This window comes from Trachemys scripta, chromosome 5 (genome assembly GCF_013100865.1).
Source record: "Trachemys scripta elegans isolate TJP31775 chromosome 5, CAS_Tse_1.0, whole genome shotgun sequence".
Lineage (NCBI taxonomy): Eukaryota > Metazoa > Chordata > Testudines > Emydidae > Trachemys > Trachemys scripta.
In genome coordinates, this window is record NC_048302.1 from 96,347,138 (window position 1) to 96,367,219 (window position 20,082).

The following is a 20,082-nucleotide window of genomic DNA, read 5'->3' on the forward strand; positions in this document are numbered from 1 at the left end:
AGAAATTTTATTTAATTAAATTAAAATAAATATTTTAACACTGTAACTTGTTGTGAGGGGATGGAAGGGTGAGGGGAAAGAAGAATTCTGTATTGTAACCAGTACAAATATGAGAAGTCATAATTTCCTTTATAGTTGCATTTGAACAGTTAATGATTTAACGGTTTATCTATTTCTTTTTGGTTTAGAGTAATGATGGAGAAGAGCGTTTGGCTGTTGTTCGACTTCTAGCTAAACTATTTGGCTCTAAAGATTCTGATCTGGCAACACAAAATCGTCCTCTTTGGCAATGCTTTCTTGGACGGTGAGAAGACATACAGACCGACTTCAGAATTTGTATTCTTTACAATTGCTAAGTATTCCTAATAGTGCTGTTAATAAGAAACACTTTTTTCCAGCATTTCTCTGTTTTCAAAAGCTATAGTTAATTTGTTTTTTTATTTGGGCGGGAAGATTTGTTATGTATTGTATTTGAACTTTCAGAAAGCCTTTGACAAAAGTCCCTAACTAAAGGATTTTAAGCATACTAAGCTGTCATAGGATAATAGAGAAGGTCCTCTCTTGGATCAGTAATTGGTTAAAAGACAAGAAACAAAAGATAGGAATAAGTAGTCAGTTTTCAGAACGGAGAGAAGTTAATAGCCTTGTCCTCCAGGGAGCAGTACTGGGACCAGTGCTGTTCAACATATAGTCATAGATGATCTGGAAAGAAGGGTAAATAGCGAGTTGGCAAATTTTGCAGACATTACAAAATGACTCAAGATCGTTAAGTCCAAAGCAGAATGAAAAGCTACAAAGGGATTTCACAAAACTGGGTGACTGGATAACAAAATGGCAGATAAAATTCAGTGTTGATAAAGTAATGAATGTTGGAAAACATAATCCCAACTATACATACAAAATGATGGGGTCTAAATTAGCTGTTACCACTCAAGAAAGAGACCTGGGAGTCATTGTGGATAATTCTCTGAAAACATCTGTTCTTCTTCGAGTGTTTGCTCATGTCGATTCCTTCCTGTGCGTGCCCACATGCACAGTTGTCGGAGACTTTTGCCTTAGCAGAATCTGTAGGGACATCTGCGGCACCCTCTGCAGCGCTGCGTTCATGCATCAGTATGTCAGGTGCCGCCAGTCCTACGCCCTCCCAGGTGGACAGTCAGAGTACCTCTTTCCCTTGCTTCGCAAGTGGTCAGCGGTTTTTTGCTCCTACTCTGAACTGTGTGTTCCAGCTGTAAATAGTTTTGTTTGTAGATAGTTTAGTTAAATACCTGTTAAGTACTGTAGTTAGTCAGTAAGGGTCTTGGTGGGGACTTTGACCCAGTCTCCCGGTTTAAGACCTATTCTGACTACAACAGGCCTATGCCTGTTAGTGACCTGCATGGTAGCTGTTTGAAGTGCCTGGGGGAATCTGACATAAAAGAGAAGTGTTGCATCTGTAAGAACTTTCGTCCCAGGACACAGAAAGAACACAAAATTCCCTTGAGGGCCCTCCTCATGGAGACCGCTCTTTGTCCAGCCTTGGAGCCGGCCTGGCCAAATACAATGCCCAGTACTTCAGCTTCGGTGCGCAGCACACCCCTGCCACTGGTCCCCTTTGCTGGTACCTAAGAAGAAGGCTAAGAAGAGGGACCTGATGCCGAGCAAGCCAGATCAAGGGGCATTGGGCAAAGCACCCTGCTCGGGCCGCCCGCGCACACTGGAGCTACACCGGGGCTCTGCCCAAGGTAGTACCACCCTCCCGCAGGGACCCACCACCAACTCTAGGGACCCAGGCTGATGGTGCAGCTGACGCACTCTCAATTTCTGGTGACCAGAGAGCAAGAAGCGCTCCCACCGCAATTGGTGCTGTGTGCGGTGATGGAACCTGCTAAGGCTCCTCGTGAGGGCAAGCCCGCCATGAGGGCCTTGCACAAGACAAGCGAGCGCCGTTGGTCTCTGGAACCAAGTCAGAACCTTGTGTTGCCACGTCTTTGGTCTCCGCATCAGCACAGGTCACTGGTTCACCGTTATGGATCGTTGATGCTGCGCTCCTGGTCTCCACCCTTGCACGAGGACTCACCCAGAAAGAGACGCCCCTCATCCCACAGTCAGCACTAGTCGTTTTCGTGCCGATTGTCAATGTCACTGAGACTTCGGGGATGCTCCCCAGCTCAGCGCCGCTCTCCCTACTCCTCGAACTGGTCAGACTGTTCCCAGCACCGGTCACCTGCGGCGACAGTTAGCCGCCAGACCTAGGCCTCGATGTCCCCGCCCTGGTCATCGGAGGAGGAGGAATTCTCCAGTACACAGAGGGAGTTTAACCCCTCTCCTAGGCAGCAGCACGGTGGTGGAGGAACCAGAGCCCACCCTGAGACCTCCCTCTCCGGTGGGTGACGATGCCCCAGGCCCTCCCCCAGTGGTCCAGTCATCCTTCTACTCTCCGGACGAGGCAGTGGTGGGGCCCTCCAGGGCTAGTCCACTGGATGACTTCAAGGAGCATCAGGCGCTGCTCTGCTGAGTGGCCACTAACATGGAGCTCAAAGCGGAGGAAATGGCAGAGTTGGTGGACACATTGTTCAACCTGCTCTCGGCGTCCACCCCAGCACAGGTCGCACTCCTGGTGCACGAGGGGGTCCTGAATATTGCCCCGTCCTCCATCCTGCTCACTTCCAAGAGGGCGGAAAAGAAGTATTTTGTCCCCGCTAAGAGATTTGAATACTTACACACCCACCCGCCCCCGGGTCGTCAATCATATCGGCAGCCAGTGAAAAGGACCAACAGGGCCTGGCCAGTTCCACCCCCAAGAATAAAGAGACCAAGAGACCGCACCTGTTTGGATGCAAGATTTATTCAATGGCCAGTCTCCAGTTTCGGGTGGCGAACCATCAGGCCCTCTTGGGGCGCTGGAATTCTAACTTGTGGGATTCTCTCCTTAAGTTTAAGGACTCTGTGTCCCAGGAGGAGGCCCAGGAATTTGGGGCTCTGGTGGAGGAAGGTACCGTGGCAGCTCGGTGCTCCCTCCAGATGGCCTGGGCAGCCAATTCAGCTACCAGAGTGGTTGCCTTGGCGGTGGTCATGCAGCGCAGTTCCAGGCTCCAGACTGCCGGCCTGTCCCAGCAGATGCAGGCCTCTATTCAGGACCTCCCGTTTGACAGGGCTGTTTTCTGACCAAAGGGACACAAGACTGCGTGGCCTAATGGACACCCGCGCTACACTCCATGCATCATGGGGATGCATACTCCTCAGCCTGCATGGCAGCCGTTCCGGCATCCCCCACCACCAAGGCAGTGGCAGCCTCGGTAGGGGCCTGCGAGGAGAAGGGACGCCGGGTTTAACTTCTGCCTCCCTTCATCCGCCCGCTTACTGGCATAGCCTATTCCAGCAAAACACCCTGGGAACTAGAAGCGCTCATTTTGGGGGTGCACTCGGGAACAACGCACCTATCACCTCCCTGGATCTGTCCTGCTTTTTCCTGGACCACCTCCACTCCCTCTGTTCGGCCTGATTGATGGTCACCTCGGATCGTTGGGTGTTAGATGTAGCATCATCCGGCTATACCCTCTGGTTTACGGCCGCCCTTCCCTCCCACTCCACCTCTTCCCCGTCCTTTTCAGGGACCCTTCTCACGAGCAACTCCTCATTCAGGAGGTGGACAACCTATTGTAGCTGGGTATGGTGGAGGAGGGGAGGTTCCTCAGACAATGAGGGGAAAAGGGGTCTACTCCCGTTATTTCCTAATCCAGAAGGCGACCTTTCTGGACCTGCGACAACTCAACAAATACCTCAAAAAGTCAAAGTTTCGCAAGGTATCCCTGGCCTCCATCATTCCCTCCTTAGATCTGGGCAACTGGTATGCCAAAAGGTGCTTGTTTCCATATCTCTGTTTTCCCAGGACACAGGCGTTCCTGTGCTTCATGGTGGGCCAGCGCCATTTCCAGTTTATGGCGGTCCCCTTTGGCCTATTCTCGGCCCCCAGGGTCTTTACAAAATGCATGGCCCCTATAGCTGCTTACCTAAGACACGGGGGGTCCCGGTCTATCCTTATCTCGACGATTGGCTCATCAAGAACAGATTGTGGGATCATGTGAAGAGCAGCCGTGATCTGGTGCATACCACATGCCGCAACCTAAGCCTGTTAGTAAACGAGATGTCAATCCTCGTATCTGTGCAATGGATAGAATTCATCGGGGTAGTTCTCGACTTCACGGGGGCAAGGGCGTTCTTCCCAGAGTCCCATTTCCAAGCCATGTCGGAAGTAATCTCCTGTGTGATGGATCATCTGCTCATCACTGCCTGCACCTGCCTAAAGTTGTTTGGTCACGTGGAGGCCCACATATACGTGGTCTGCCACACCCAGCTTCACCTCTGCCCATTGCAGGGATGGTTGGCATTGGTCTGCATCCCCAACAGACACGACCTGGACCCCGTAGTCAAGGTGCTGCACACCATCCGAGTATCCCTGGCGTGGTGGCTGGATCCTGCGCCAATCCTTCAGGGAATTCCCATTGCGGCCCCATCCCTATTGCTGACTCTGGTGTCTGATACCTCGGATGGGGAGCCCACTTGGGAGAGCTCAGTACTCAAGGCCGCTGGTCATGGGTCAGCTGCTCCCTCCATTTAATTGTCAGGGAGTTCAGGGTGGTTTGCCTGGGCTGCCAGGCTTTTCGATCCCAGTTGCAGGGCAAGGTGGTTCATGTCCTGACGACATCATGACTGCAATGTTTTATATCAATAAGTAAGGTGGAGCCAGGCCCTCAGCCCTTTGCCAAGAAGCATTCCAACTCTGGGACTTCTGTGTGCAGCATGCCCTTCATCTTGTGTCAGCACACCTCCCCAGAGCTGGGAACATTCTGGTGGATCACCTCAGTAGGACCTTCTCGTCTTGCCACGAGTGGTCTCTCCACCCCGAGATGGTTGACAAGATTTTCTGAAAGTGGGGGTCTCCCCAGGTGGACCTGTTTGCGACTTGCCAGAACACGAAGTGCCCCCAGTTCTGCTCATTCTGGGGGCTCGACAGGGATTCCAGGTCAGATGCCTTTCTGCTTCCCTGGTGGGAGCTCTGATGTACGCTTTCCTGCTGGTGCTGTTGCTCCACAAGGTCCTCATGAAGGTTAAGCAGGACAGGGCCAAGGTCATACTTATCGCCCTGGCTTGACCTCGCCAGCATTGGTTCAGTACGCTCCTGGACCTGTCTGTGTTGGCCCCGATGCCGCTGCTCCACAGGCCAGATCTCCTATCACAGAATCAGGGCAGGCTCTTGCACCCAAACCTGGTGGTGCGGCACCTGACAGCTCGGTTGCTCCATGGCTGAATTCTGAGGAGCAGGAGTGCTCAACCCGAGTCCAGCAGGTCCTGCTGGGAAGCAGGAAGCCCTCCACTAGGGCCACTTATCTGGCCAAACGGAAAATTTTACGTGCTGGGCTTTGACCCGAGGGATTAGGCTTGCGCAGGCTTTGCTGCATCTGATCCTGGACTGCCTCGTGCATCTTAAATTTCAGGGGTGGTTCCTTTCATCTATTAAGGTCCACTTGGCTGCTGTAATGGCCTTTCACCTTCCGTTCCAGGGCAGGTTGGTCTGCATGTATGGCATGACGGTCCAGTTCCTGAAGAGTCCGGAGCGACTACCCTTGAGCCTGGGATCCTGTCCCTCCATGGGACCTTAACCTGGTGCTCACGCAGCTCATACAAGGCCCCTTCAAGCTCTTGGTGTCCTGTTCTCTTCTTCTGCTCTCCTGGAAGGTGGTGTTCTTGGTGGCGATAACTTCTGCCTGGAGGGTTTCCAAGATTAGGGCACTCACCTCAGAACCGCTGTATACCGTGTTCTTCAAGGACAAGGTCCAGCTGCAGCCACACCCGGCTTTCCTGCCCAAGGTGGTTGCCCAGTTTCCCATGAGCCAGGACATATTCTTGCCAGTCTCCTGTCCAAAACCTCATAAGTCTGAGGGGGAGCATAGATTGCATTTCCTGGACATCAGGAGAGTGCTGGCCTTCTACATTGAGAGGACCAGGCCATTTCGTAAATTGACTCAATTGTTCATCGCTGTGGCAGATAGGATGAAGGGTTGTCCGGTGTCCATCCAGAGAATTTTGTCTTGGATCACTTCCTGCATCCATTTCTGCTATAATCAGGCCAAGGTGCCTCTGCCGGCAATTGTCACCATTCACTCAGCTAGAGCGCAAGCCTCGGCAGTGGCTTTCCGGACCCAAGTGCCCTTTCAGGATATCTGCAAGGCTGCTACCTGGCAGTCCTTTCACAGGTTCACATTGCACTACGCCCTTACCTAACAAGCTTGAGACGATGCTGGTTTCAGTAGAGCAGTGCTGCAAGCCGCACAACCGTGAACTCTGAGCCCAACTCCAGGGATATTACTTGTGAGTCACCTAGAATGGTATCGACGTGAGCAAGCACTCGAAGAAGAAAAAACAGTTACCCACCTTTTCATAACTGTTATTCTTTGAGATATGGTGTTCACGTCCATTTCATTACCCACTCGTTTACCCCTCTGTCAAGAGTTGCCGGCAAGAAGGAACTGAGAGGGCGTAGGGCTGGCACTGCCTGATATACTGCCGCATGAGTGCGGCACTCCAGAGGGTGCCACAGCTGTCCCTACAGATACCGCTAAGGCAAAAGTCTCCGACTATGCACATGGGTGCGCATACACCTAGGGTACATCTATACTTACCTCCGGGTTCGGCGGTAAGCAGTCAATCTTCTGGGATCGATTTATCGCATCTTGTCTAGATGCGATAAATCGATCCCGGAAGTGCTCGCTGTCGACGCCAGTACTCCTGCTCCACAAGAGGAGTATGCGGAGTCGACGGGGGAGCCTGCCTGCTGCATCTGGACCCGCGGTAAGTACCTTGTAGTTTGAACTAAGGTACTTCGACTTCAGCTACGTTATTCACGTAGCTGAAGTTGCGTATCTTAGTTCGAACTGGGGGTTAGTGTGGACCAGCCCCTAGAATAGAATGGACAGGAGCAACATATCTTGAGGAATAACAGTTACGAAAAGGTGGGTAACAGTTATTTCAGTGTGCAGCGAAGGCAGTCAAAAAAGCTAACAATATTAGGAATCATTAGGAAAGGGTTAGAGAAGACAGTAAATATCATAATGATGCTATGTAAATCCATGGTAAGCCCATACCTTGAATACACCATGCAGTCCTGGTTGCCCCCATCTCAGAAAAGATATATTAGAATTGGAAAAGGTATAGCGAAGGGCAACAAAAATGATAATGAAGAAATAGCTTCCATATGAGGAGAGATTAAAAAGACTGAAAAAGGATGACAAAAGGGGGTATGATAGAGGTCTATATAAAATCATGAATGATGTGAATAAAATGACATAACACAAGAAACGGGTCACCCAGTAAAATTAATAGGCAGCAGTTTAAAATAAACAAAAGGAAGTACTTCTTCACACAACACACAGTAAACCTGTGGAACTCATTGCCAGGGGATGTTGTGAAGGCCAAAACTATACCTGGGTTTAAAAAAGAATTAGAAAAGTTCCTGGAGGATAGGTCCATCAATGACTATTAGCCAAGATAGTCAGCTGCATGCTCTGAGTGTCCCTAAGCCTCTAACTGCCAGATGCCAGGACTGGACAACGGGGGGTGGATCACCTATTCTGACAGGATATTGGAGTAATGGACCATTGGTCTGACCCAGTATGGTCATTCTGATGTTCTTATGATTTGCATTAAATAGAGTTTTAAAATAGGGAATCTTTGATCCATATAAAGTATTTTAAAACAAAAATAATTGAAAGTTAAGTTGCAAGAGATTGCCCTAAGACCAGGGATTGTGCGTTCAAAGATCCAAAAATATAAGAGCCTTGTTTATGTTGGTACATTGTTATACCTAAAAGCATCTTTTCAATTTATTTGTTAAATACCTCCGATACAATACTTCACTCTACCTAGACATTTGTATGTTTTTTGTTGGGTTGTGTTTTTGTATTTTTTTGCATGGCCACATCCTTTTTAGTAAATAGCAATTTTAAGTGCAACATTATATTAGAGGGTTCTTATTTTCAACACTCCAAGGCTGTAATCCTGACCCCATTTAAGTGTATTATTGCTATCCTGATACTTTTTGCCCCCCCCCTTTTTCCCCCCCACAAGAAGCATTTTGAGCTTTATATTTTTTAAAACCTAATGGAGATTGACAAATTCTATTTTATGTATTATCATGTACGCTAAAATTATTTTTATGCAGTTGACGTAACAGTAACACATTCTCAACATACTTATGTGACGATGTAAAGAGAAACATTGATTTTTAAAGATAACCCAAAAACTTAACATGCTTCATTTTCCATCCCTCTAGATTTAATGATATCCATGTCCCTGTGAGGTTAGAAAGTGTGAAATTTGCCAGTCATTGTTTAATGAACCATCCGGATTTAGCAAAAGACCTTACCGGTAAGATGCATAATTTAAAGTTTAAAAAAAATTTTGTCTGAGGGAGGAAATTGTTTCAAGTATATAGCAATATGGTTCTGAAATATGTTAAGACCGGACTTGCCTGTGCTGGATGGGGAGTGCTAAGGCATTCATTTAAGGTAGATTTTTCTGTAGAAGGCAAGAGAGGTTTTTTAAAAGTAGGCATTTCACATTGGGTATGTTTTGTTGCTAGCTTTATAGAACAAAGATGGTCCAATTATCCTATGTAGAATTAGTTTTAACCTGATCATCTCAAATTTTGATGAAATCTTGGCCCTGACAGAGCAGGTTAACCATTGAGCATGTGGAATGGGATTTTCAGAAGTACTTGGTGTTTCCCTAACTCTGCTTCCATTGATTTACAAAATCCCACCCATGATCTAACGATTAAATTCCTCCTGCAGGCCAGCATTATAGCCAGTTTTAACTTGTGAAAGTTGGAAAGCAGGGATAGAAGAACATAACATAAAGACCAGTTACATCCTTTGGCATATTTTCATTTTTCAGTCCCCTTTTCCCCACCCGCCTTTTTTTTAATACCATAATCATGATGTGCTCAGCATGCTCGGTCTCATTTTCAGTGGTGATTAGCACCAATAGATCCCACTGACTTCAGTAGGAACTGAATGCTCAGCACCACTGAAAGTCAGGACACTTACAATTAGATTTTTTTTCCCCTTAAACCAGATGTTGGAGTAATTGCTGAAGGTGAATGAGCAGATTTTTATAAAGTGAGAAATAGGTCTATATTTTCCTTTTTTTTAAAAATGGTTCATGTATTTTGGAAATGTGAAATAAGGCATATTGCTAAGACTCAATTTGTGCCCACAGTATTGTGGAATCTCTGGAAAATATTAGTTTTGCCTGTCTTCACCTGCTAGTATTGATGCACCAGACTATGGGTTGGTCTACACTAACACTGTAAGTCAATCTGAGTAACACTAGTTCATTTATGTAAGTTACATAACTGAAGTCGACATAATTTAGGGTGACTTCCAGTGTTGTCTACACTGCACTATGTCGATGAGAGACGTTCTTCCATTGACATAGCTTCCCCCGCTTGGGGAGGTGGAGTACAGATGTCGACAGGAGGGCGCTCTCCCTTTGACTTAGCATGTCTTCACCAGACCTACTAAATCGACTCTGCTGCATCGATCACAGTGGTGTCGAGTTAGCCGGTAGTGTAGACCTGGTTTACGTTTTGCTGTTCAGATATCTGTATTCTTCGGCAGGTCTCTTCTCAGGCTATATCTATGTTACAGGAACTATAGTAGCATAGCTACAGTGCCATAGCTGTACCACTTTAATCCTGTGGTGTAGACAAAGACTACAGCAATGAAAGGGATATTTTCATCATTGTAGGAACTCCACTTCCCTGAGCAGTGGTAGCTAGGTTGGACGGAGAAATGCTTCTGTTGATCTAGCTTCATTTACACCAGGGACTAGATCAACATAACTGTGGTGCTTAGATGTGGATTTTCCATAGCCCTGAGCACCGTCGATCTAAGATTTAAATGTAGACAAGACCTCGTTAATATTCATTGGAAAGATATATTTTAAGTATTTTTGGTAAAAGAATATGTGGGGATCTCAAGGTAAAATTGTTCAAGTTTATACGTGGTCTGATTAGAGAGATGTCGGTTGTGACTCCGCAGTTAAGTTTGCATTGTGATTGACAGGAAACAAATCCTTTAATTTCTATTCACTGTTTCTCTAGAATTTTATAAAAAAGGGATTAAAGGGATTAGTAGGTTGGCTAGTAGTTTAGAGAATACTAACTTTTCACCTTTGGAAACTCTCTGGTTCAGATATGGTTTAAGTTGTAACTGTAAATGAGTTTGATCTCATTAGGGTCTCTATTGGATATTGGCCAGTTCCACGCAGACACTTCGTAATTTGAACTGTGGTGTGGCCTGTTGAGTCTATATTTGATTTACTCAAGTAGTCCGTAAATACTTGATGACACAATGGCCCTGTAACAATTTTGAAGTAATCATTACAGCGAACACGGCAAAAAAAATTCTTGTTGAAAGGTATCTAACTATGAAGTTATAAAATCAATATAGTCTGTTTAAATAGACAGTTTTAAAGATTCTGATATGTATTTTGAAGAACCGGTATCTGTATGATATACCAGAATAACTCTCAGGGAGTTGTTGCAGAATGTAATTGCAAATCCTTCCTCTCCCTTCGCCCCCCCCCCCCCCCCAAATACTGTAAAGGACTTTTCTACAATTTTTTTTAAATTAATGCATTAAGGCAAAGATAGGATTTTGATGGGAATTTCTATATTTAGGTATTAATGATGCTATTTAAATTGACAGAAGATTACGCTATGACTAAAATAAAATCCTTAATTTAGTCTGTTGTGATGGATCATGCTTCTGTGAAACAATGCTCCCTCAGGGCATTATAGAACAGTGTGTTACAAACATAATATAAAATATTGAGGCACAGTGAGCTGAGTTTCAGCCTTAACTCGGAATTTTGTCATTTCTGACTCAAACTAATCTTTAATGATTTACAACATTTTAAATGTATTACTTATATTGTAAACACCTTGGGGCTGAGAATTAGTATATACAGTTTCATTTGCAGTAGATGATATAGTTGTACATTTTGAAAGAGGTTTGTGTAGTTTTAATTTTCCTAATAAAGTGTCATTTGTTGTGCATCTGCAACAAAAGCTCTTGAGTATACTTTTCATGGTTACCGTTGTTGTTTTTTTATTGTAATAGAGTACTTGAAGGTTAGATCACATGACCCAGAAGAAGCCATTCGACATGATGTCATTGTTACAATTATAACGGCTGGGAAGAGAGACCTTTCTTTAGTTAATGACCAGCTCCTTGGCTTTGTAAGGGAAAGAACACTAGATAAACGGGTAAGGTATAATACTTCATTTGCAGTAATTGCCACCTTTAAATACAACTGATGAAGAAAAAAATGGCAAAACCAGAATCTTCTGTGCATTGAGGATATGGGTTACAGTTTTGTGCGGTTAATTAGAATGCAGTGGCAAAATTAATTCTCACTAGAAGGCAAACTGTTCAAATGCAGGCAGTGTGTCTGAGCAGGGGCTATATATCAGGGAAATGAGATCATTATTCTGCCAGGAATAATGCGAATTTCACCATCAAGCTCCTCACTAGCCAGAGGTCTGACAGTGTGATTGGCCTAAGGGAGTTGGGCGCCCTCCCAGAAACTTGTCAGTGAAGACTAATTTCAGCTCTAGATGAGGTTTCTTTATGGGATTCATCTCTGAAAAGAGCTTAATGGACTTAAATTCTGGGAAAAATAAAAATTGACAGCTGACTGGAAATGGCTATGAAGCACACATAACTATTTGAGGTAAACAGTAATATAACATGGTGTTTTTAAAAGGCTTTCACTCTGTGTATTTTAGGTGTCTTTCAAAGTGAGTAGGAGACATATAACTTTTGTGAGCTCTCAGCATTCACCAGATTTTTTTTGTACAGCTTTTGTCTTATTCTTTTATATCTGCTTGTGACTACCTCCTCATTTTGAATCTAGTAAGCTTTTGAGGCCTGAACACATGATTTAAACCTCATTTAACTATTCTCCTGCATAAGTATTGATGACAATACTTGCTTTCCATAGTTCATATTCCCCTTGGACAAGCCCCTGTTCTTGACACGTCCATCCATTTGCTTCCATCTGATTCTTTTTGGGCTACTCTTTTTATTCAGCTATTCAACTAGTGTAGATTTTGTAGACTACTGACTTTGTTCTATTTCTTTGGTGTAAGTTGTCTTAGTGCTTCCAGGAGAGGGGAACTGAAAGCTTCTGATCCATGAGAGTTCTTTTTCTAAAGACCCAGCCTGCTTGTAGAAAGGGCACTGCAGAAATGGTTCAAACACTTTCCTCTTCTGTTGAAACAGGCCATTTTATCTTAGAGACTCCAAGTTCAGTGGCACCTTCTCATCTCAATTCTCAAGGAAGAGGCTTATTGAAGGAAAGTTTTGGGACAGGCTTTGAAAGTTGGCTCAAGTTCCCATTTGCCCAAACATCTAGGCCAGATAGGGACTTTTCCTTTCCCCGGGAAGAAACTCTTGGGTTAGTCAACTTCATTGAGTGGCTTTGGGATGAGAAACCAAAGGAACAGACTCCAAGCTCCCTTCTCTCTTTAACCACTTCCCTGAATATCTCCAGTTTTAACTTTTCCTTCACCACTGAAGGAGGACTCAAAAGCATTTTGGGAGCTGACAACCTGCCTGGCCCCTGTTTTAGAGATCCCTTGAATTGAGAAAAAGGGAGAACCCGGTGACTTTTCTATCCTGAATTTAATAGAAAACTGAAGAAGGGCTTTTCTGACAAATAAAGGATTCTTTGGAACCTTATGAAACTGTTGTCTCACCCACTGACAGAAGAAATTAATTGTACCAGGTATCCCAGGAAGGTTTTGACCAAGGTATTTAAATCTCTTTTGAGCTAAATCAAAAGAGCACCTTTCTATCCTTATCCTTCTTTATCATTCTGCTGCCTTTGATGCTGATGATCTCATTCTCCAACTTTTCTCTCTTGGCTTCTTTGTCTGTGATCAGCACCCTACTGACTGCTCTTTTAGTTTTTCATATAATAGCTCCTTATCTTCCTTTCTCTCTATAGATTCTTTTCCACACCCATCACTGTGATATCTGAATTGCTCCCTCATCTGACAGCGTTCTCTCAGGATTCTGTCCTCCCTTGTCTGTCGTTAATGCCCTTCTCTGTTCCCAGGGTTTCAACTACTACCTTTGTGCCAGTAATTCCCAAACCTACTAATTTCACATTTCAAGCTGCTTCTGATATCTCCTTTTGATGGATGTTCTACTGACATCTTAAGAATAACTTTTCCAAAGCTGAACTTTTCCAAAATCTTTCCTCCTAATCCTTCTCCTTCACCTTCCTTCTTTCTTCCCAATGACAGCTCAGTCCTTCCTGTCTCCTGTATAGCTGATGAACACACAGCTCAAGATGGGAATGTCTACGTCTACGTGTGGAAAATAGTATTTTACTACTTTTTGAAAGATAAATATTTTTGTAATATTTTATTTTCTTCTTAGTTTGTTTTAGTTGCTAGGTAAGTAGGCAAATACCCACAAAGATGTCAGTATTTTATAATTTATTTAATTGATTTTATGTGCATTTGAAAGTTTTCTGTACTAAAATCTGTATATGTCATGCCACCTAGTGGCAAATTCATAGTTTCTTGCCTTTTACCTACATCCAGTGTTACTGATTGTGAATTGCTTTTTGATTTAAGAAATATATGGCAAAACATGGATCTGATTTTTCCCTGTTTATATAGTATAGGCCCAGACTCTTCAACTGATGGTGTATGAGCAGACTTCTCTGTTCATGTAGAGCTCCATTAACTTCAGTGGGGTTCTGTGTGGATATAGCAAATTGTCCATGCACTGTCAATTTTAGACTTTAGTTTGTAATGGTTTGGCAAGATGAAAGTTCTCTCATCAACTTAACTGAGGTCCTTAGGCTAAATACTGGATTGATTTTTGGTTGTTCCATCTGAAAAAGGAGTTGGTAGAAATAGAAAGTGGTTTGAGAAGCAAAATAGGATTTGAGACGCTTCCATACAACGATGGATTGAAATCAGAATTCATTTTTTAAAAGAAAAACGTAACCTCTTCAGGGTAGGACCACTAGCATAATTGGGGCCTCTGAGCACCACCGCTAATAAATAATACTGAGAGGAAGACATAAGAGCTTTATAAAATGAGTGGACAGTATGGAGGCAAATAGTTTAGTAAAATTGTAATGAGATTAGACACACTACATGAATAATAACATCTGCAATTACACTAGATAGGATTAAAAAATTATGAGCACTGTCACAGTTCAGGGGAACTGCACCTGTATTTCCCCTCAGCCATTGCCTTTCTGGGTGGAGACCTCTGTGTCTCTCCCTTATGACTGGGGTATTCCCAGACTGCACAGTTCTCTCTATTTCCCAGCACAGACAGGTTGCCCGAAGGACACCTGATTTGTTTCTCTTCAGAAAGTGATTATCAACAGTTATAACTACTGCAGTTCTTTCTAAGCAGGCCTACTTTATTCTTAAGGTAAAAGGTATGAAAGAAAAAACATTTAAAAGTAACAAAACAGCATAAACATATGGTAATAGGCTTACTAGAATTAACCCCAGCCCTAACATGGATTCTGGAAAGATAAGTCCTTTAACCTTGACCCTGGGGAGTCCTTGTGGTTATCAGTTTATCACAGCTTGAGCTAAGAACAATCATACTCATAACCTGTTCAGTTTCACCTTTCAGGGTCTTTGATCTGGAGTTTCCAGATGTAGGTAATTAGTATACAATGAGTCTCTCTCTCAGGGCATATATTCAAAAGGTTGCCTTCTGAGGGGAGAATTTGCATCCCTCTCACTGCAAAGTACTTACTAGGAATCCTCATTATACCTATTGTTCCAAAAAGACCTTTGAATTTCATGATACCTTCCAGAGATTGCATTAATCTTTTCTTTCTGCTAAAGAATTTCTATACAATCTCACAATAGTACATAAACTTTTCCTTTCTAATATAATATGCTCCCAAAGTATTAACCTTAGTTCAGTAAGGTTTAATGAAATTCAGGATATTGTCAGTCTGTCACAAGCACTATGAATTCTCTCATACTTCAGGATTAGCTGAGATGTGGAAGAAATTCTCTCCTAAAGTACAAATTGCACAATTGCAGTTTCATGAACTTCTTTGGGGTAGAGGGAGAGGAAAAGTTGGATCTTTTGAAGCTTCCAATGTAGATCATTATGTAGGAGACAGTAATACCTAACTAAATGAACCATTGTTCTGTTCTGTTCTGGTTGCTTCCATGAATTAAAGTTGAGTTTACTGCATCTGTCTGTTAACTTTGTCTTTCTCACTTCATTACATTTAGTATATATTGTGTGTATTTGTGATATTTAATAAACATATTTTTCTTTTAAGTGGCGAGTAAGAAAAGAAGCCATGATGGGACTTGCCCAGCTATACAAGAAGTATTGTCTTCATGCTGAGGCTGGCAAAGATGCTGCAGAGAAAGTGAGCTGGATAAAGGATAAACTTTTGCACATATATTATCAGAATAGCATTGATGACAAGTGAGTCAATTTAAGCCTTCATAAATTTAATTGTATAGCTATAAGAAATATTCTGAAGAACAAAAGTGTATGCTTATCCCGAGGAAGTTGTTAGAAGATACTAATGATGTCCTCATGGCACATTTTAAACATTAGTGCTGCAAGTGTTGCAAATAGATTTGGAATTAATTCAACACTTCCCCTTCCAGCACCCCCGATTAAAGATTATTTGCTCTAAGTTATTTAGGATGATCAGGTTTTTGTATCTAGCCCTAAATTGTAGACTGGGAGCTAGATCTGAGATGATGGTTAGCTTTTTCTTTCTTAAACTCACTGACTACTGCTTAGAGAAAGACTACTTTTGTTTTTCCTATACTCAGCTTTTGTTTTCTTGTGGGGGGTTTTTTGGTCAGTAAAAGTTGCTAAGGCTGACTGCTACAATCCATCATTACCTGTGGCAACCTTAATTCTGCTTTCATAGGTATGCATAATAATACAGTCTTTAATTACATGAGGTACTTTTTTTTTTTTTTTTTTTTTACGGGACCCATGTCTCTTTCAGTGCACAAGATGGGTAGTGTGCAGGGAATAAATCAGTGTTGCCTAGTGAATGAGGTGGTTGTCTGTAGAACCCTTGCCTCACTTGTTGCAAAAATTAGAATTGTGAAATGAATGAGGCAGGGGATGGAAAGAAGAGAAAGTGTGTGTCACATGTCATGGCAACTGCACCTGTATTTTCCCGTCAGTGATTCAGCAAGGGCACCCACTCTTGGCTTTCAGCTCCACAGCAGTTGCCTCTCGTGGGTGGAGAAATGCATCTCTCTGCCTACTGATCTGGATATTCTCAGGTTGAACAGTTCCTGTGCCTTCACTTGCTGTTCCCAGTGCAGACAGGTTGCCCAAAGACCTTCTTGCTTTCTCTTTAGGGACAGATAACAGTGTAATTGCTACAGATATAAGTTACTATACAGTTTTTTCTAAGCAAGTCTACTTTATTCTTAAGGTAAAGAATATTACAGAGAAAACATATTAAAAACAATAAAAGAACCTATGCTAATAAGCTTACCAGAGTTCATGTAACACTCACATAGGCTCTGGCAAGTGCAGTCTTTTAATACCTCATCCTAGGGGCATCCTTGTGGCTTCAGCTCAGAACAAGCACCCTCATAACCTATTCAGTTCCCTTTTTATAGAGCCTAGGGGTCTTTGAACTGGAGTTTCCAGAAGCAGGTAGGTAGTACACCCTGGGGAGAGAGACCCTTTATATATCTTCAGAAGGTTGGCTTCAGAGAAAGAGAATTTGCATTCCCCTCACCTCAGTGCGTTTCCGAAAGAAATCCACTTTATACGTTTTGTTCCAAAAAGACCTTTGAACTTCCTAATACTTTCCACTGATTTCATTAATCTTGTTTTTCTGCTAAATTCCATACACTCTCACAATAGTACATAAACATTTGCATTTGCAATACAATGAGCTCCAAAGGTGTTAATCTTACTGAATTAGGGTTAATTTCATTCAGTAAAGTTTATCTTAATTCCATAAGGTTTGTTCAGGATCATACAGGATATTGTCAGTCTTTCACAGAATTTTCTCATGGTTAAGGCAGTTGAATGCCACTGAGGAGATTAGGTTTCTCTTCTTGCCATAGATTCCTTTTGTGATTCTGGGCAAATCATTTAGACCAGCATTTTCCCAGGTGCCCACTAGTTGTATGCTGCTTTTTTTCTGACTGCCCAACTTAAAAAAAATTGGGGCTTGATTTGTAGAGATGCTTGATGCTTAGAACTGCAGCTGAAGTCAATGAGAGCTGTGAATTCTCATCCTCTCTGATAGTAGAGCAGTGTGGTTTGGTGGGAGAGCTGTGAATTCTCATCCTCTCTGATAGTAGAGCAGTGTGGTTTGGTGGGATGAACCTGGGGCTCAAAAGGCACTGAGTTCCAATCCTAGCTCTGCCACTGACTTGCTCTTTGGTGGTGTGGTAAATGATTTTGTCTGTCTTGTTTCAGTTTCCCCATCTGTAAATGAATGTAAGAATACTTACCTACAACCCTCAGATTTAGTGCTGTAGGGCTTAACTTAATGCGTATACAGTGCTTTAAGCTTATAGAGTACTATTAAAATACTATGTCCTCTGAAAATCAGGCCCTGTGTGTCTCAGATTAGTGTAGTCTTTTGCAAATTTTGGTAATTTCCTCTGTGACTCTGTTCCTTTTCTGTGAACACCCTCAAGGCCACCCTGAATGATGAGGATAAAAAGAGTTATTGAACAGCCGTCTCAGTCCTTGAGCACTATCCATTCTGTGCACTGAATAAAACTAGTATGTGATCATGTGTGTATCATCACACACTCACATACACACAGAATGAAGGTTACACAGACAGCCTTAATTTTGTCACTGCCTAACGTTTTAGAGCTTGACTTTGCAACCCTAAAAATGTTCTTTTAATGTATTTTTGGTATGCAGTCTGTATGATTAAAGCTTATCTGTTGTGCAGTGCATGGTTTTGTATGTTAGTTACATATAATCATATAAACTGCAATTACTTTATTGTGAAGTTCTTTAATCAAAGTTTCCATTAAAAAGTTGAGAAATTAAGTTTGCCCACTTTGTTTTCCCTTCAGTCTTTTTTCTTAAATATATCCTGGTGTATGCTTACCTCCATTTTTTTCAGTGTTATTTGTCCTCAGTTTTTTTTATTATAAATATCAGCAGTTTTAAATATATTATGTTTCTGTTTCTTAAATACTATCCTTACCTTTTGAGACATTTTGCTAATTCTACCTTTTCTTCAGCTTCTTATTGTATTCTTCTTTTGTGTTTTTTACTCTATGGGTGTGCACACTCTTCCTGTTTCTCTTTAAATAAGAATGGTGACAAGGATAGATCCTGAGACTAGTTATTAGAAGAATCTAGAGGGAGAAAGGAGAATATCATGGGTGATTAAGGCCCATTTTTCTTGGCATCTGAAGGAATGGGGGAGAGTTCATCTGGGCATTTCTTTCACACCTTTCCAACAGCAGTGGGAAGGAGACCTGTGGAAGGCAGATAGTTACTACTTTCTTCTACCTATTTAGGTTGGAGAAGGTTGCAGTGCCAGTATAGCATAAAATCATAGAAATTTAGGGCTACAAGGGACCTCAAGAAGTCAGGATCTCTGTGTTTTACAATTAATCTGAACATTATGGATCACTTTGGAAATGTGTGGTATTAAAAATTTATTTTAACTTTTTCTCTTTTCTGCAGGTTACTGGTAGAGAAAATCTTTGCTCAGTATCTTGTCCCACACAATTTGGAAACAGAAGAGAGAATGAAATGCTTGTACTATTTATATGCTAGCTTGGATCCAAATGCTGTCAAGTGAGTAGAGGTAGAAAAGTAGGCTGCTTAGATGCTTTTAAAATACAGCTTCCTTTGAATCTTTTCCAGCGTATGCCTTTTGATAGAAAATGATCAGTCTTTATTGCTAGCTCTTAGTCAAAATATTGGTAATGACAAGACTTGATGTTCTTGTTAGTCAAGTAATTTGAGAACTCTAATTCCTCTGGATTTAGACATTAATAGCTGGTGAAATTAACTAACCTGATTTTTATTTATTTAACAGTTTCTTAGATTGGAAACTTCTCTGTGCAAGTACCATGACCTCCATAGTATTTGTACAGCATCTTTCATCCAGATCCCGCACTATGCTATTACCAGATGAACAATACAATAATAAATAATGAATTACCAATACTGTTTGCAACTATAGTTTCAAAGTATTTCAAGTACACATATTATTAAATGCTGATTCCAGATGGATAAATCTGGATACAATAAAACAGGATGCCTTGATGTTAGGGGGTATTTTGATCCAATTTTAATGTTTTCAGTAAAGTTTACATCAAGAATAACAAACTCTGACTTCAGTTATTTTGAATAAGATTGGTTACCTGGTTGCAAGATTGAAAGTAATGTGCAAGAAAGTCGTAGTTGAATAAAATTCAAAACATCAATTTAGTAACAATTTTAGGGCTGCAGTATGGCTTTTAAAAGAGTTATAAGGTTTTCAGTATATGTAGGTAGTATTATGAGACTTCAGTCTATTCAATGTGTAAATTGAACAGAATGCAAATAAATCTGTGGCCTGTGTGAATGTGGAGAATATTATTTCAATTTTTTGTGAGAGAGAGAATGGGGCATTCTGTAATATCTTGTCTATAGCATGTTGGATATAGGTGGATGGACAGTAGGGAGATGGTTTTGTCTCTGGCTTGTATGTCGTAACTGATACCAAATGTTATAATCTTGGTATATTAGTATGAGGGTAATACAGTGGAGGATTGAGTCTGATGTGAGTTTGTCTTTTGTTGACAAGTTTTGTAGTATAGTGTGACTGATTTGTCCTAGAAGGGAAAAATGTTTGGGAGGACATTGGTTAAAGGATTAATTCAGGTAGAGGGACAGAGCTAGGGTTGGGCTTAGGAACCTTAGCTTCAAATTTTCTACTTTAGAGATTTTAATATTTTTTAACTAAAATATTCTCTTTGAAAAAAAATTCTCTTATAAGAAACAAACTTCA

The 20,082-nt window shown here is 42.3% G+C and overlaps 1 protein-coding gene across 3 annotated transcripts in view; it reads left to right on the plus strand.

Annotated features, from left to right (window-relative positions):
- The window catches only part of PDS5A (PDS5 cohesin associated factor A), a 174,483-nt gene that overhangs the window by 93,272 nt on the left and 61,129 nt on the right, over positions 1-20,082 (plus strand). For all 3 annotated transcript variants that reach the window (XM_034771311.1, XM_034771313.1, XM_034771312.1), the window contains exons 9-13: positions 189-304; positions 8,312-8,406; positions 11,166-11,311; positions 15,391-15,542; positions 18,768-18,881. In XM_034771311.1, coding sequence (XP_034627202.1) covers positions 189-304; positions 8,312-8,406; positions 11,166-11,311; positions 15,391-15,542; positions 18,768-18,881 — 623 coding nt within the window. The remainder of the gene's footprint in view (positions 1-188; positions 305-8,311; positions 8,407-11,165; positions 11,312-15,390; positions 15,543-18,767; positions 18,882-20,082) is intronic.